Source organism: Cibotium barometz, chromosome 38 (genome assembly GCF_041138505.1).
Source record: "Cibotium barometz isolate CiBa-2024 chromosome 38, ASM4113850v1, whole genome shotgun sequence".
Taxonomy (NCBI): Eukaryota; Viridiplantae; Streptophyta; class Polypodiopsida; order Cyatheales; family Cibotiaceae; genus Cibotium; species Cibotium barometz.
Genome location: NC_141083.1, coordinates 12,676,948 through 12,694,228, shown reverse-complemented (window position 1 = coordinate 12,694,228; position 17,281 = coordinate 12,676,948). Strand labels below are relative to the sequence as shown.

The 17,281-nt window shown below is 43.0% G+C and overlaps 1 protein-coding gene across 1 annotated transcript in view; it reads left to right on the top strand.

Annotated features, from left to right (window-relative positions):
* Positions 1–17,281, top strand: part of LOC147616361 (phosphatidylinositol-3-phosphatase myotubularin-1-like) — an 89,445-nt gene that overhangs the window by 15,621 nt on the left and 56,543 nt on the right. The window contains exons 3-9 of the mRNA XM_086777417.1: positions 8,936–9,010; positions 9,111–9,182; positions 9,302–9,371; positions 9,452–9,501; positions 10,347–10,642; positions 10,765–10,838; positions 10,920–10,983. Of these exons, the coding sequence (XP_086633543.1) occupies positions 8,936–9,010; positions 9,111–9,182; positions 9,302–9,371; positions 9,452–9,501; positions 10,347–10,642; positions 10,765–10,838; positions 10,920–10,983 (701 nt within the window). The remainder of the gene's footprint in view (positions 1–8,935; positions 9,011–9,110; positions 9,183–9,301; positions 9,372–9,451; positions 9,502–10,346; positions 10,643–10,764; positions 10,839–10,919; positions 10,984–17,281) is intronic.

The following is a 17,281-nucleotide window of genomic DNA, read 5'->3' as shown; positions in this document are numbered from 1 at the left end:
TGATAACATGTATGGCTTGTGAGGCTTGACATGACATAATATATATGGCTTATGAAGCTTGACATGACAGAACATGTGTGGCTTATAGAGCCTGACATGACAGTACATGTATGGCAGATACAGCCTGACATGATGTGCTCTTCTTACAGTACATGACTAGCAAACTTGGTGCTCACTTCGTACTTATGTTTTGGGAAGGATTTAGCATCCTTGAACATTCAGAAAAGCGGCTTATGGATTTATGGATATTTGGGACACAGTTGGCTCTTGTGCATGTGTCTGGTTATTATCAGAGTTATTGACTCAATGTGAACCGGCCTCGGTCTTCAGACAAAACCAAAACACTTCAACATCTTTGAAGACCTGGAAAAGGAAAACAAACAGGGGGAGCTAGAGTGCTCCTGCAAACAGTACACGGACACCGATTGGCCCCAAAAACGCAGTGGCGCCCCTTGCGGTATTTCTTTAATTGATTATGAGAGAGCTTTGATTACAATAAGGGTGGAAACTCAACCATCACAATAGAACTCTTGAACCTACAAAGACCCTGCATCATGGCTTCTTGTCCACTCGGCATCCACATACAATTCCAGTCATTGTTCACATCAAAAAACTCTTTCACATGAGTCCTGCATACAGAAGCTCTTTCTCCCTCGGTCAAGGCTGCCACAACCATCCATAGTCTCCCACCCCATGGACAGCATCACACCCTGACACATCGAGTGCTTCTGCATCACAACATAGACTCCCAAACTGTCTCCCAAAAGAGATCTCGCATCACAGCACAACATGCCATACAATAGACACACCTGGACACTCTCTCTACCTTCCAAGGGTACTAACCATCTCTGTCATGGATTCTCGAACCCCTGTCCAATCAATAGCAAGGCTATGCCAAACATGTCTCCACTCCTGTGACCGTTGCTTGCATGTGACCTATCTCCAAGAGAAACCCAAAAACTTGTTTCCTTGAGAAACCTACGACCTGTTTCCACATGAAACCCTTAGGCCTGTTTCCCTTTGAAACCTTTGTCCTGTTTCCATACAGAACCATTCACAGCACCATTCAACAATAGTGCCAACGACATACATCTAGTTACCTGTTCCCTCATGAAACATCTGGAAACATAGAGATGCCCATAACTGTAGGTCCCTCTATTCCTTTCCAACAGGAAGAAAACAATCAGCTCCATGAGCATGCAGCCATGCAAGCTTGCATCACTCCCATGCCAAGGAACACATTCAAGTGACTTGTACTTGCAGCCGAAAACCCAAACACATAGCTGAATTTGCTGCCCAGCCTTGTACTCCCTCCCACAGTCCACGCTTCTATGTCCAGCACTGTTTGCATGAACAACAGTTCAGCTTCTTGCCAAAAGCAAAGGAGAGAGAAGAAGATGATCCTGTAGGTGCCTGAATATTCAGCCACACAGCAGCCAACTTGTCTTCCAAGAGCTAAAGAGAGAGAGAGAAAGGGGGCCTGTGTCTGTGTTCTGTAGCACAGTACAGCAGCCAGCCCTTTAATCTCCAAAAAGCATGCCTAAGGAGCTATTCAGCTATGCCTGCCTGCAGTCCTTTTAAAGAGCCCAGGTTATCCAGTTGCGCAGACCCGCCTGCACCTGTTTTCTCCAAAAAACAAGAGTAAGCCTGAAGCGCAGCCCGCTTGTAGCTGTTTTTCCCAGAAAACCAGAACTCAACGTTGGCCACCGGCACACTTTTCCAAAAAGCATGAGAGAGAAAGGCGTGTCCTCCAAAAGTAGAGTAGTTCCCATAAATAGCCTAGGGGCCACTCAAGGTTATAAAACCTTTTGAAAGGTTGTAGAACCTTTTAATCTTTAATTCTCTTGGTCCCCTTCACACATACATTAGTGGATGGCTTACTATATTATCAGGACCGTATTTGTGTACCTCATGATACCCATGTTCGAAGAGTCTTGGTGAAAGAACATCACGAGGTCACTTATGGTGCACACCCAGGCATCAAAAGACATATCGTCTTTTGACGGCTACATACTATTGGCTTGAAATGAAGCAAGATGTTATTAAGTTTGTCACAGCATGTCTTTCGTGCCAACGTATGAAAGCTAGCAGACAAGTTCCAACTGGTCTTCTTTAACCACTTCCAGTTCCCAATGAACGCTGGAAAAGTAATAGTTTGGTTTTTATCACTTCGTTGCTACGTTCTTCTAAAGGCAATACATAGATTCTTGTGGTGGTTGACAGATTTTCTAAGATGGCACATTTCATTCCGTGCAAGAAAGCAGCCCAGGCTTCGGATATTGCAATACTGTTCATACAGTATGTTTTCAAACTTCATGGGTTGCTGAAATCTATAGTTTCTGATCGAGATCCAAAATTTACAGGACATTTTTGGACTTCGATATTCAAGTCTCTTGGTACGAATTTACTCTTTAGCTCTGCTTATCATCCACAGACAGATGGACAAACAGAACGAGTTAATCAGATTCTGGAAGAAATATTGCGTCATTATGTTCAATCTCGATTAGCTTCATGGGAAGGATATTTACCTTTGGTGGAATTTGCTTATAATAATTCTCATTTAGCTATTGGAATGACACCTTTTCAAGCAGCTTATGGCCATACTCCCCTAGTTCTTGCCAACTTTGTTCTTCAACATAAAGTGACTTTAGCAAACCAACATATTCAAGAGATGCAAGATATTCTGTTACAGATTAAGATAGCGTACAACTAATCAACATTGTCGTCATTTTGAATTTCAAGAAGGAGACTTGGTATTATTATATATTGTCCCTTATCGATACAAGACACTGAAATCAGTCTTTCCAAAACTTCGCCCAAGATATTATGGACCCTTTCGTATTATTAAGAAGAACTCATCTCTTAGTTATAAGTTGAAATAACCGCCTTCTTGAGGTAGAATTCATCTTTCTTGGCTCAAGAAGTTTGTGGACGATGATTTTTCAGTTTTAGATATTTTGGATTATGTTCCAGAAATCGAAGATGAACACATACTCTTAATTCCAGAGACAATTCTTGATGTCAGATAGAAAGAAACACGACGTAAGCTCACTACAAAATTTTTGGTTAAATGGAGAGATCTTGATGATTCTGACTCTACTTGGCAAAGTGATGAAGACTTACAGGAATATAGAACTTCTTCGGGAATTCTTTCAAAGACAACCATCTCTTCTTAGCCGGAGCATATCTTGATACAGAGTTCTATACCCACTATTGGGCACTGATGACGTTAGTGGGGATGTCGTAGCATGAGTATATAACATGCACGTTCCTAAAAGGTGAATTTGGGCATGTTCTTGGATTCATCTAGGTATATATCTCTTCTTAGCCGGAGTCTTATTTTAAGTGGGAGGGAATGTCACGATTGTGACTAACTCTCTTAATCTCTTTTTAATTACTCCTTAATCTCTCATTAACTGTAAAGAATCCTATGAAGGGTCACACCCTTGCATATGGGTCACTATCAAAGAACATGCCTATTCATTAAAGACACACCTCTAAGTCCTAAGAACATAACCATTGATTCAAGAGCCACACTCCTTCATAAGGATGTGCCTCTTCAATTGTACCTTTTTGGCCTCTATTTAAGAAAGGCCCTCGTCTCAATGCAATCACTCAATCTTTTCCTGCAGCATTTGTCTTATGTTCATTAATCAAGTCTTAATCATGTTAATTAAGCTATAAAAGCTTTACATTGATGATATTTTTGATAAACTTGAGGGAGCTGCTTGCTTCAGTTGCATTGATCTTAAGAGTGGCTATCATCAGATTAGAGTGGTATCCCAAGATGTTCACAAAACGGCTTTCAGAACATCATTTGGGCTATATGAGTATTTGGTGATGCCATTTGGTCTTACAAATACTTCCGTCACTTTCAGTAGAATGATGGATATAATTTTTAGACCTCACTGTAAGTTCACAGAAACTTTCTTTGATGATATTATTATCTTTTCAAAGAGTGAGGCTGAGCATAAAGAGCATCTCGCCATTGTTTTTGAAGAGCTAAAGAAACACAAGCTTTTCATCAATGGAAAGAAGAGTGAATTCTTCGTGTCAGAGATTCACTATTTGGGGCATATTGTCTCAAAAGATGGTGTACGCATGGATCCCTCAAAGATTTAAGCTATCAAGGATTGGCTAGAACTTTAGAATGTTCATCAAGTTAGGAGCTTTATTGGTTTATGCTCTTACTATCGTTAATTTATTCGATACTTTGCTTTCTTGGCTTCTCCGTTGCATCATTCAACGAAGAAGAAAGTGGCATTCCGTTGGTCTGATCTAGAAAAGATAGCTTTCCAAAAGTTGAAGGATGCCATCATCTCAGGGCATGTTCTTATTATTCTAGATTTACATAGAGCTTTTGTGGTCGAGTGTGATGCATGTGGAGATTGTTTGGGGGTTGTCTTGAATCAAGAGGAACATGTAGTGGCTTTTGAAAGCCGTTGCCTGCAATGTGCAGAATTGTATTTACAGGTCTATGAGAAAGAGTTGTTAGCCGTTATTCATGCCCTTCAAACATGGAAGCATTATCTTTTGGGGGTTGAATTTATGGTTAAAACAGATCATCAGAGTTTACGGCACTTTCTCAGACAGCCTAAACTCTCATAAAAGCATCTAAGGTGGGCAAGGGCAAGAAGAATTTGGTAGTGGATGCTTTGTCACGCAGGCCTCAAGTGCATGCAGTGACCGCTTATCATCAGGACTTGTCAGCGATGCGGGATATGTATGCTTTGGATATCGATTTTCAGCTTATCTGGGCTAATTTGAATGATGGTACTGTTGTCCTATCTTATTCGATTCGAGATGGGTTTCTGATGATGCAAAACAGTATTTGTGTTTGCGCCAAAAGGTTATGAAAGAGTGTCATGCTCCTCCATATGCAGCTCATCGTGGTATTCTGGGTACTACATAGGCTTTGGAAAGATATTTCTTTTGGCTAGCTTTATGCAGGGATATTGAAGTTTATGTGCGAGAGTGCCTAGTGTGTCAGAAAGTCAAGTTTGACAGGCACAAGACACCTGGTTTGCTGCAGTCCTTACCCATTCTTAGGAACCATGGGAAAGCATTGCCATGGATTTCATTATGTATTTTCCGAGATTGGCACATGGTAATGATGCTATATGGACTATCATAGATCGCTTTAGCAAATAGGCACACTTTATTCCTGTGAGGAAAACAATCAAGCTAGAGCACATGGCAAAGTTGTTCTTGGCTCAGATTTTCAAACATCATGCCATACCCAAGTCTATTGTGGGGGATAGAGATCCTCGGACAACCAATTTATTTTGGCGGGCATTGTTTGATTTGCTCAAATGTTATGTATTTGAGCAGAAGTCAGATTGGAAAAAGTACTTGCTATTGGTTGAGTTTTGCGTACAATAACATTGTGCATTCTTCAATAAATAAGGCTCTGTTTGAGATATTCTATGGCAAGGTGGTGCTTCCACCTATCTTACGAACAAAAGATGAAATCTTTGCAGGAGATGAGTATTTCCGAGATTTGGATGCTGCGTTTGCATAGGTTCGGACAATCATAGAAAGATCTCAAGCTAAGCAAAAAAAAAAAAGGCCGCTGACAAGCACAGGTGAGAGATTATTTTCAAGGAAGGTGTTTGGGTATTACTTAAGCTTGAGAAAGCACGTCTTCGGAAGCGGCCAGGCAAAGAAGGCCGATTTTCTAAGCTGTCAAACAGGTATTATGAGCTTGCAAAAGATAAATAAAGTGGCTTATAGATTGGTATTGCCCGATCTCTGGAAAATACATAATGCATTTCATGTCAGTTTGCGGAGGCCCTATGTGGGACCACCTCCTATGGAACTAGTTTTGGAAGATCCACCAGAGGTGGATGAACTTGAGGAGGTATTGCAACCCGAGTAGATAGTTTTTTATAAGGAGCGTAAGCATGCAGGTGGCAAGCTAGTACGCAGGTATCTTGTGAAGTTTAAAAACTATTTAGCTATGGATGCAAAATGGATGGACCAAGATTATTTTGCGGATTATCCAAAGCTTCTGAAGGCCTATTTGAAAGCTTTTTAGTTGCGGTCAACTGCTTAGAAGCCGAGGGGAATGTCATACAATTCCCTACAGCTTCTATTTTTCTTCTGCTCATGTGTGGCGTGTGGAGACTAGTCACAAAATTTCCCACAGCTTGTGTTTTTCTATTGCTCATGTGTGGCATGTGGAGCCTGACATGACATACATGTATGGCTGGTGGAGCTTAACATGGTGTGTCTGTGTGGCCTATGGAGCCTGACATGATGGTACATGTGTGGCTCATGGAGCTTGACATGATGGTACATGTGTGGCTTGTGGGGCTTGACATGGTGTACATGTATGGCTCATGGAGCCTGACATGATGTGATTCCCTGGGATTAGCTATCCTGGAGATTTTCTGTATTTATGTTCTGGGAAGGTTCTGGAAGGATCATGAGCCCTGGACATTTTAACTGATACAATTGAGCAGATGGGTGTTTCTTCAGTTTAGTTGCACTCATGTGTGTGCATGACTTTGATTTTACCTTTGGATGACTTGTCTTGTTTGCTTGGACAATGTCTGAGATTTTTGCGTGCGTTGTCCATGGGAACAGGGACGCCTGGGCACCCTATGGACGTGTATGTGCACACCTGTTTGGGACTGACAGGTGGTCTACATGTGTTTTGCAGGTGGTAAGTGTCCCCAAAAGCCCAATTTACAGCTTTATGATTTCACAAACTAATAATTATGGGTGTAGGTTCACACACACTTACAAGTGAGCGGACAACTTATAAGTTGTACACACTAGACGGGACTTATTTAATATAGGTGGCAGCCATAAAGTGGGCACCGGACCTGATTTGTACCAAACCCTTGTAGGCGCCTCCTTCTGGACCAGAAAAGCACACGATTGAGCTATTATTGGCAGAAAAGCTCTATTATTGAGGGGAACTCCAGATTGGAGGTAGGCACATGCTTTTTTGGTGTGGAGGAGAGCTGGTTGACTGGTTTTCAGCGTGCTGGCAGCCAACTACAACTATCTACCGCGACAGATGCTCACTAGATGTATGAGAGATGTTGGCCGACTCCTCCTGCATGTCTCTCACTGCTGGCCGACTGTTTTACAGCACTGAAAAGCAGCTGTACAGGTCATAAAAAGAGGGAAAGAGTTGGTCAATTCTGGCTGGACGGGTTCTCTGCTGGTCGGAGACTTACCTGCTCATGTACTGTTGCTGGTCGCTTCCTTTTGTGGCCACTGAGGGCTGGTCGATTGCTGAAAATAGCCTCTCACAGCTGGTCGACTTGTCTTGTGAGCCATATAGGAGGAAGGTGAAGATACAGGGTTGTTCCGGGCTGATGTGGGAGTGCTATGGGTTGTCCATAGTTGTCCTGCATGTGCTTGATGCCGGAAGTGCCCTCTTGTGCTGAAGATACATGCACAAATTCTGCATATGTGTTTGTTTTGCTTTCATACTGTACTGGAAGAGAAAGGTGCTAGCCAAAGGAGAATCCTTGGGCACCCGTGAAGTTGTATTTGGAAGTAGACTCCTTTTTGGTAATCTAACCATAAAGAGAGGGGGAGGGGGGGTCAGCCCATCTTCTGGCCCCTAGTCTGGTGATAGTGCAGAGTTGTCATCTTCCTTTATCTAGCATGCTTATGTGTATTTTCAGTTTTCATGATTGATAAGATTTCTGTGTTACAGTTTCCCTTCCATTTACATTGCCGATACGATGAATTTCAAAAAGTGATATGTTTCTTTTGTTCGTCGCTCCTCATCGATATAAAATAGTGAAATTAATTTTTCCGGAGTTAAGACCACGTTACTATGGTCCTTTTCAAAGTATTAAGAAGAATTCTCCTTTGAGTTATAAGTTGGATACTACCTTCATGGGAAAAATTAATCTGACTTTTCACACATTATGGATCAAGAAGTTTGTACAAGGAGATTCTACTGTTCCAGACGTTTCAGATTATGTTCTAGAGATTGAAGATGAACACATGATTTTGATTCCAGAGAAGATTCTTGATGTTCGACAGAAAGAAACTCGACAGAAGATTGATTGAAGATGAACACATGACTTTGATTCCATAGAAGGTTCTTGATGTTCGATAGAAAGAAACTTGACAGAAGATTATTATAGAGTTCTTGGTACAATGGAAAGATTTGGATGACTCAGATTCTACTTGGCAAAGTGATGAAGATCTACAATAGTACCCAAAATTACTTCAAGAGTTCTTGTGACGATTGTGACTCAATCTCTTTAATTACACTTAATTATTCTTAATCATTGAAAGGACACCATTGAAGGGTCACACCTTGTCACATGGGTCATCACCAAAGGACAAGTCTATTCAAAAAGACACGTCTATTGATCAAATGATACATCTCTACGTCCAAAGGACATAACTATTCATTCAAGAGTCACACCCTTTCATCGGGGATGTGCCTCTTTATTTGTCCAACCCTGAGTTAGAGGCTACCTCTATGCTTAATCTACTACTTGCTTTGTTGACCTTTGACCTATTGACCCTTGTTGAATCAGTCAATGCATCGACTAGGTTCAATGTGATGTGCACAAGATGATATGTTAAAAGAGGGCTTCAAAGGAAAGCATATATATTTGATGGTTTTTCATGTTTTGACGCTTATGGATACTATTCGGAGGCCCTCTTTTTGGGCAAGACAAGCTCCTTCTTGTTCTTGTTATTCTTCAGGTCTATCGTACTGTCTTTCTAGTTGCTGTGTGGTTTTGTGTTTGCTTGATGGTGCTTCTTCTTTGGTGGTGTCTTTTGTAATTTGAATCTTGAGAGTGTCACCATGCATCTGCATCTTATTCACGTGTTTTTTATTAAAGAGGCTTTGAGGATGACTGGAAAAAAGGAGGTGGATGTGGCTACATGTTTTTGTCTTTGTGAATGCATGATCTTTCAATTAATTCTGCATTTTATGTATTTTCAGGGAAGAGGGGTTGTTCTGGTTAACATGGACATAGCTGGGACTCTTCTGGTGACAAATTATCGGCTCATATTTGTGGTTGGTCTTGTTGTGTTGTCAACCTATAATGTTTTCAGATTCCACTTGTTGGGTATATTTTGTAAAGATTTAGTGAATTATGAACAAATTATTTTGACAGAGTGAAGGGCAGAGAAAGGTGGTTCCTCTTGGTACAATTCCTCTGGCTACTATTGAGAAGTTCAATAAACAGGTATGTATGTATGCACACTTCAGCATCAGTTATGTACTGTCTGTATTTGTTTTGCAAATGTGCACAAACCTTTCAGGAAGAAACTAATTGCTTGGTTTATTCTCTTGATGTTGCTGCAGCCTGCGCGTGCTTCCCAAGTTCCTCGCGCACGTGATAAAACGGCTTCACAGCGACTGCTTCAAGTTGTTGGTATAGTTTCCTTTGAGTGTTTCTGAGAATCTCTCCTCAATTTCTGTGCATTTAGGTTTTTACTGGGTTTGAAAATTCAGGAAAAGACATGCGAATCATCTCATTTGGATTTCGACCTCGAACTAAACAGGTCTCCTTTCTCATCTGTATCTCTTTAATGACATTGGTGTATTTTTAGCTTGTAAAAACTTAAAGGCGGTGATTTTCTGTTACCTTTGAGATGGAGTGGATTGAGTTGATGATCTAAAGCCTAAGTAGTTTGATGAAGCAAGACTATGCACTTTGTGCAAAGTATGCTTTCTTAGCCTTTCATGCATTCAGGTTTCATCTTAATAATCACATGTCCATACTCTTAGTTTGCCAATGCAAAGTGAAGAATATCAGACCTCAGTGCCAGTTTGCTTTTAGTAGATCTACTTTCATGTCTATGCTCATCTCACAAGCAGTATTAGGTCCACCCTTGTTTTAACTTGAGGCCTATTTGTATAAGAAGAAGGTGAGCAGTAGGAATTATTCAGACTACATAGTACACATGCTGAAACTATGACTTCTATGGCACTCATGACTTTGCATAATAAACAGAGTTAGAACAAATTACAACTGCATGATCGAAAATATGGCTGTTACAACCCCCATAACTCACTCTTGAGGCGGTAAGGCTTAGGTGTTGAGATTCTTTCTGAAGATGGAAAAAAGTGCATCTGAAGGGGGACAACTGGAGTAGAGAGATCGAGAAGACCCCTTTTAAAGATGTGGGCCCTCCGGGCCGACCAGGACTCATGGCCAAAACAATGATAGTGGTTAACAGGCATTAATGAGCCCCTAAAGGGTGGGAAATTCTGCAACTCACATCTGGCACCTTTTAAGCCCGCTTCTGATGCAATTGTTTTTGCTTGTGTAGTTTTTTTTTGAAAGGTTTCTAAAAGGATGAAGTGGCCGCTAATTCTTAATAATTGTTTTCTGTTTGAATGTCAGAGAAGGGCAGTATGTGAAGGTCTAATGAGAGTGACAAATCCAGCACATTTATGGGATCTCTATGCTTTTACAAATAACTCAGCTATATTCAGAAACACAGTTCCAAGGGTGCGATTGCACGCAGAATATTTGCGGCTGCTTCATCTTTCTTCCAGCAAAAAAGGCTATGGAAGCTTCATTAGTGATGGATTGAGACTGGCAGATTCAAGTCAATGTTGGCGTATATGTGAAGCCAATTCAAGCTTCACCTTGTCTCCCACGTATCCCCCTCTATTCATAGTACCCTCTTCTATAAGGTAAACTGTGAGCTTGGTCGTGGATATTTTTCTCAAATCATTAATTAATGGGGCTCATTAAATCTAACACTTCTAATGAATTTTAGCTTGTGGGTATCTGATGTAGACCTTGGGTATTGCAGTGATGAAGAGGTGCAACAGGCTGCAGCATTTCGAGCACGTGCAAGGCTTCCAGTCATGAGCTGGCGGCATCCTGGTATGATTGTCTTGCAAAATTCATCTGCCATCTGATTCAAGCAGCTCGTTACAGGTGATGTCTAATGTCTTTTTATTCCAGAAAATGGGGCAGTGCTTGCAAGGTCTTCTCAACCTTTGGTTGGACTCATGTTGAACAATCGAAGGTGCTTTTGGACCCAGACTGTTGATCCACATTAAAAGTACTTTGGTCTATATGAGTGTTGTGTGTACTGTGTGTGTGAAGAAAGAAAGAAAGAAAGTTATATTAACGTCTACGGAAGACCCCAAGGGTCTATGAGACCAAAAGTAATACAATGGTACCATGGATATACTGAGCCATGGAAAACTGAAAGAAAAAGTAAAATGAAAACATCTGACAATACATGTGATCAACATATGATCCTATGTAGAGTGAGATATGCTGTGGGAGCTGTAGCGTGGGTACGGGTGGTGGGCTTTGATGTCGTAGTAGAGGAACTGTTGTGGGCAGTGGAATCCAATGTGGATGCGTGTACCACAAAGAAATCTGTAATGGCTCTCTGTGAGGTGTCTTGTCGGAGCCGGGGCTGTCTCTCAGCATGCTGCCTCAACACTACATCCCTGTGTTGTCAGAGGTGCGTGGGCATGTAGGGTCTATCAAAGCAAATGTAGTATATAAAGTTTCCATGATGATAATGAACCATAGAAAATAAAAAATTGTGCAAAAAAATAGCTACATAAGCATTGGATAGCCATGTGGTGCTACATGATGCCGACGTGTGGTCACACAATGATACCATCCTCTAGAATATCCCATAGAGCCGCAGCAATGTCAGCGGCCTGGGGTCAAACTTCTCTATGTTGTCTGAGTATGTCACGGACTTACAGCTGGCGGGTAAAAGGTTGGGCTCTGATGAAAATGAGCTGGGCCTGGTCTATAGTCTTCACTGTTGAAAGATGGGAGAAGAAGCGGTGATGGAGGTCTGGGAGGTGGCATCCCTGTGACCTCGGTCCTGGGGGTGGTGTCTCAGTATGCCCCAAAGGCCCACAATGTCTCTGGAGCTCCAGTAAATACATGGCCAAACATCTCTGATCCTCATACTGCATGACTTGAGAAAGAGGCCTGAAACCATCTTGGAACAGGCAATGAAATCTCATAGTATGACGGGCTTTGAAACAAATTGTGCTCCTCTGTCTCCATCTCTCCGGTCATGCAAATCGTGGAATGCCGTCTGCCCTGCCAGCCTCAATACGTAGGGTGTGATGAAACTCTCAGCTTGATTAAGGGTAATCCGTATGGATTGAGAACATGCCCGTACAAGCATGTGGCTCCTTTAATGAATCCATCCTCAAAAACATGCAAGAAATGTTCTATATAAAACTGTAATTTCGTGGGGAGCTCCGTTGGGGACAACCATGTCTTTCTAGTGTGGAGAGCTATCAGATCCGCTTGGATGAGGTGGTTTATCTCCTGCTAGGAAAGTGTGGAAGATAAGGAGGTGAGGCTGTACTGAAAGGGAGGGAGATGCCTTATTGAAGCCCGTGTCGGGTGAACCGCTGGGAAGTCTAGGAGTACCATGATCTGTGATTTCCGTCTTGGTCCAACGCTTGGAAACCAAGAGTTGCCACACTGCCCATTATGTGTCGTGGTACCACACCACGAACGGAAGGATGGTTGGCCAACACATCTGCCCAGCGTGCTTTCTTGAGCCGCTAGAACCCCTCGTGTCACATGCGGAAGCTTACAGACAGGATTATACTTTGATAATGAATATTCAGCACCTTGGTTCTTGACAATTGCACAATGTAGTGGAGATAAGAGTGCAAGACTGGTCCTTAGATCATTTCAGCAGTTATGAATAATGAGATGGTAAGACTTTTGCCAAGCTTATGCTTTTATAGTTCCCCTATTTGCTGGTCGGTGGACTACTGAGGGGGTCGGCCTGTAGAAATATTCCCACGACCTGCTTATACAGCAAAAACTGGCGCCTTTTCATATGTGGCCACCAAAGTGGCTGGCCGCCTGTGGTATGGCTGCCCATGTGCGGGCCGACTGCTGAGGGCCTGATGCAAGCTGGCCGACTGAGGCAACAGCCTCTAGGGTCTGGCCGCCTTGTTGCCCAGGCCTTCCAAGCGTGGCCGACATCATGCCCAGCCCTTCATGGGCTGGCCAACTGGCTGCCTAGCCCTTCATGGGCTGTTTGGGCTTGGCCATGGGGCCTCTTTGGCCCCTAGGGTGACCCTCAAGACTACCCTTCAAGTAGGCAAGGACATTGAGCCCTTTTGGGTTGGCTTACAGGGCTGCCCCTTTTACCTACCGGCCCACATACCGAAAAAGGTATGCCACAAGACATCTAATCCTACGACCGGTGTCCTAGGTAGAGTCCAATACACCACTACATCATTCTAGAGGGTGACCCATAGTATGGACTTGCAGTGCTCCATGTGTGGGACTCGCACACTTGACCAAGATCATGTACGGGACTTGTATACCTGACCCTGGATGCTTAGAGTGGAACCGTGGCTGACTCGTCCCGGACTTGGGCTCACAAGGGACCAGTTAGCACTCTAGGTTGTTGTAACTTGGTTGAACACAATGCTAATCAATACACTTAAATACACTAAGATTTGAAGGACACTTGCTCAAATACAAGAAGTAAATTGCTGAATTGACAAGAGGCACACAATGAGCCGGAACGGCCGACCCCTCCCTTGAGTAAATTGTATTACTATTGGAGAAATTCAATACATAGCTTCACGGGCATCCATTGCCAAATCCTCCATGCCAATGCATATGAAATTCAGCATTTAGAAAACAATGGTATGTCGATGTAGATCACCAAGGAGCTGCCTTGATGCCCGGCCCGACTTCAGTGCCCATATTCTCTACCATTGGCTCTATGTTCTACCAAGCAAGGTAGCAACATCTTCAAGAGCACATAGGACAAGAGAAATACTACACAGGGCGGCTAAACAAGGAGTCCTGCCCTTCTACTGAGTAAGTAATGACAACACATTGTCCAATTAGCTTACCCGTCTTCATAGAAGTTGTTGCAAGCGGAAGCCTTCGCGTTGGAAGCTTTAGAAGTGTTGATATCTTCGATTTGCCGCAATCCTTCGCGACAAAAGTCTTCAAGAGGATGAAGGGAACCTTGGGAAAGCTTCCCCTATGGTTCAACTTGAGAAAGGAAGGCTGAAATTAGGGTTTTCAGCAAAAAGACCAGAAATTACAGCAAAAATGAGAGCTGTTTTGCTGAATTTCAGTCATTGGGAGTGAGTAGGAGAGTGATTAGCACTTGGAAACACTCTTGGAAGCTTGGAAAACACCCTAGCAAGTTGGGTATGGCTATGGAGAGCTTGGAAATGGAGAGAAATGGTGGAAAAACAGAGTTTTCAGCCTCCAAAAATCCTCATGAAGAGAAAACACGAATTTCTCTTAATAAGTAAGTGAATTGGAGTCTAATCAGGTGAAGGGACATGGGGAGATGCCCATTTATGAGTAAAAAGGGAGGATCAGGTCCTGGACATTGAGTCTTGTCCGCCTCGGGACTTCAGTGAGTGTGAACTTGGAAGCGGTCATAATTTATAAGTGACTTTTGGGCGCCCAAACTTTAATGAAGTGGGAACGCACTCACTTATAAATATTGGCTAAGTCCTAAGGGCTATTTGAGCCTAGATTGGGTAATACTTACCACCTGTTCACATGCCACACAACCATGTCAGCAGACAGTTTCACACGCACGGTTCACGGGCGGGCGTCCCCTAGCCCGGAACTACACATAGGTCATGCAGGCATGAAAACAGCATGCAATTTCATTTGCAGGCAAGCACATAAAGATGCTATGCAATGCAGCATTGGCATGAGCAATTTCCGTTCATGAAACCATATAAGACCAGGCGTTTCCAGGCAAGTATACGCAATACCAGACCCAGTGGAAAGCCAATCCTCCAGGCGTTTCCGGGCATGTACACAAAGGCACAAGTCCCAGCGGAAAGCCAAGTCCTCCAGGCGTTTCCGGGCATGTACACAAAGGCACAAGTCCCAGCGGAAAGCCAAGTCCTCCAGATATTCCGGGCATGATAACATCAAGTCCCAGCGGAATATCATATCCAACTATACAGCATGACACGTGTCAATCACGTGCATAGGCATATTCCATAAGCAGGACACCAATCCAATATGTACATAGTGTGAAAGCAAGAGTGAACCATTTGGGTGGCCAAATGGTGACATTCCCCCCCGCTTCTAAACAGTTGTCCGCAACTGAAATGCATCCAAATATGTCTGAAGCACATGCGGGCAATCTTTGAAGAACTCTTCATCTACCCATTTAGCATCAATGGGAAGATAGTTCTTAAACTTCACAAGGTAACGCCTCACAACTTTGCCTGCAGCAAGCTTGCGTTCCTTGTGATACACAATCTGCTCTGGCTGCAAGATCTCTTCAAGCTCATCCACTTCTGGTGGATCCTCAATGACCATTTCACTGGGCTCCGGCCCTACATACTTGCGAAGGAGACTCACATGAAAAGCATTGTGTATGTGCCAATGACTAGGTAATGCCAATCTGAAAGCCACTTCATTGATCTTCTCGATCACTCGAAAAGGTCCATAGTACCTGGTTGCAAGCTTAGGATATGCACCCTCTTTGCCAGGCCTCTTTGCAAGTCTTGCTTTCTCAAATTTCAGCAATACCCAATCATTCTCTTTAACATCCAATTGCCTTCTATGCTTGTCGGCAGCCTTTTTATGCTTGTCTTGTGACCTTGCAATGGCTGTCCGCACTTGAGCAAAAGCAATATCCAAGTCTCTTACATACTCATTAGCTGCAAATATCTCATCCTTTGTGCGAAGGATGGGTGGCAAAACCACCTTACCATAAACAATCTCAAACGGGGCCTTTCCCGTAGATGCATGCACCGTGTTGTTGTATGCAAATTCCACAAGCGGTAAGTACTTCTCCCAAGAAGACTTCTGATCCGCCACATAACATTTCAAGAGATCCAACACGGCTGAATTTGCAGCCTCACTTTGCCCATCCGTTTGAGGGTGATAAGCTGATGAGAAGTCCAATTTGGTGCCCATATTATCAAATAAGGCCCGCCAAAAGAGACTTGTAGTCCTGGGATCTCTATCCCCCACAATGGACTTCGGCATTCCATGATGTTTGAACACTTGTGCAAGATATATTTTGACCATATGCTCAGCTTTGATGGTCTTTTTGACCGGCAAGAAATGAGCTTGCTTGCTAAACCTGTCCACAATTGTCCAAATTGCATCATTACCCTGTTGGGTACGTGGCAAGTCCATAATGAAATCCATTGTAATACTTTCCCATGGCTGCGTGGGAATAGGCAATGGCTGAAGCAAACCTGGTGCCTTTTGCCTGTCAAATTTGACCTTTTGACAGGTGATACATGCACGTACATGTGCCTCTATGTCCTTCCGCATACCTGGCCAAAAGAAATACCGCTCAATCATGTGCGTAGTAGGCATTATGCCTCTATGACCAGCATATGGAGGAGCATGGCACTCATCCAAAACCTTTTGCCTCATGTCAGACACCACACATAGGCAATTATCTTTCATGAGATAACCCTCTTTGATCACATATGAGGCATGTGCATGACCAGCCATCAAATCAGCCCAAATAGTGGCAAAATCAGCATCCGTATGATACAAATCACGCATGGTAGACAAGTCCCCATGAGAGGCAACCGAGATAGCTGCTACATACGGCTTTCATGACAATGCATCGGCCACTACATTCTTCTTTCCCGGGGTGTGCAAGATCTGAAAATGAAACATAGAGAGGAAATTGGCCATCCTCATATGCTTCTCTGACAATTTAGTTTGAGTAAGAAAATATCTCAAACTCTGGTGATCTGTCTTCACAGTGAAATCAGCCCCAAGAAGGTAATGTTTCCATATAGTAAGTGCATGAATTACAGCCAAGAGCTCTTTCTCATAAATGCCAAGAGATAGCTCTGCATCATGCAATCTACGACTCTCATAAGCCACGGCATGTCCCTCTTGATTAAGGACAGCCCCTATGCAATTTCCAGATGCATCACATTCCACACAAAAAGGCTTTTGCAAATCCGGAACGATCAACACTGGACCATGAGTAGTTGCATCTTTCAATGCGAGGAATGCATCTCTCTCTACATTAGTCCATTTGAACACGGCGTTCTTCTTTGTCAAATCATGCAAAGGAGAAGCAATCCATGCAAAGTGCCGAATGAACCTGCGGTAGTAAGAGCATAATCCAAGAAAACTGCGGATCTCATGCACTGAACTCAATTCGGGCCAATTCCGAATTGCATCAATCTTTGCAGGATCCATCCGCACTCCATCTTTGGACACAATATGCCCAAGATAATGTATCTCTGACAAGAAAAACTCACTCTTCTTTGCATTTATGAAGAGTTTATGCTTATGGAGCTCTTCAAAAACAATAGCCAAATGAGCTTTATGCTCTT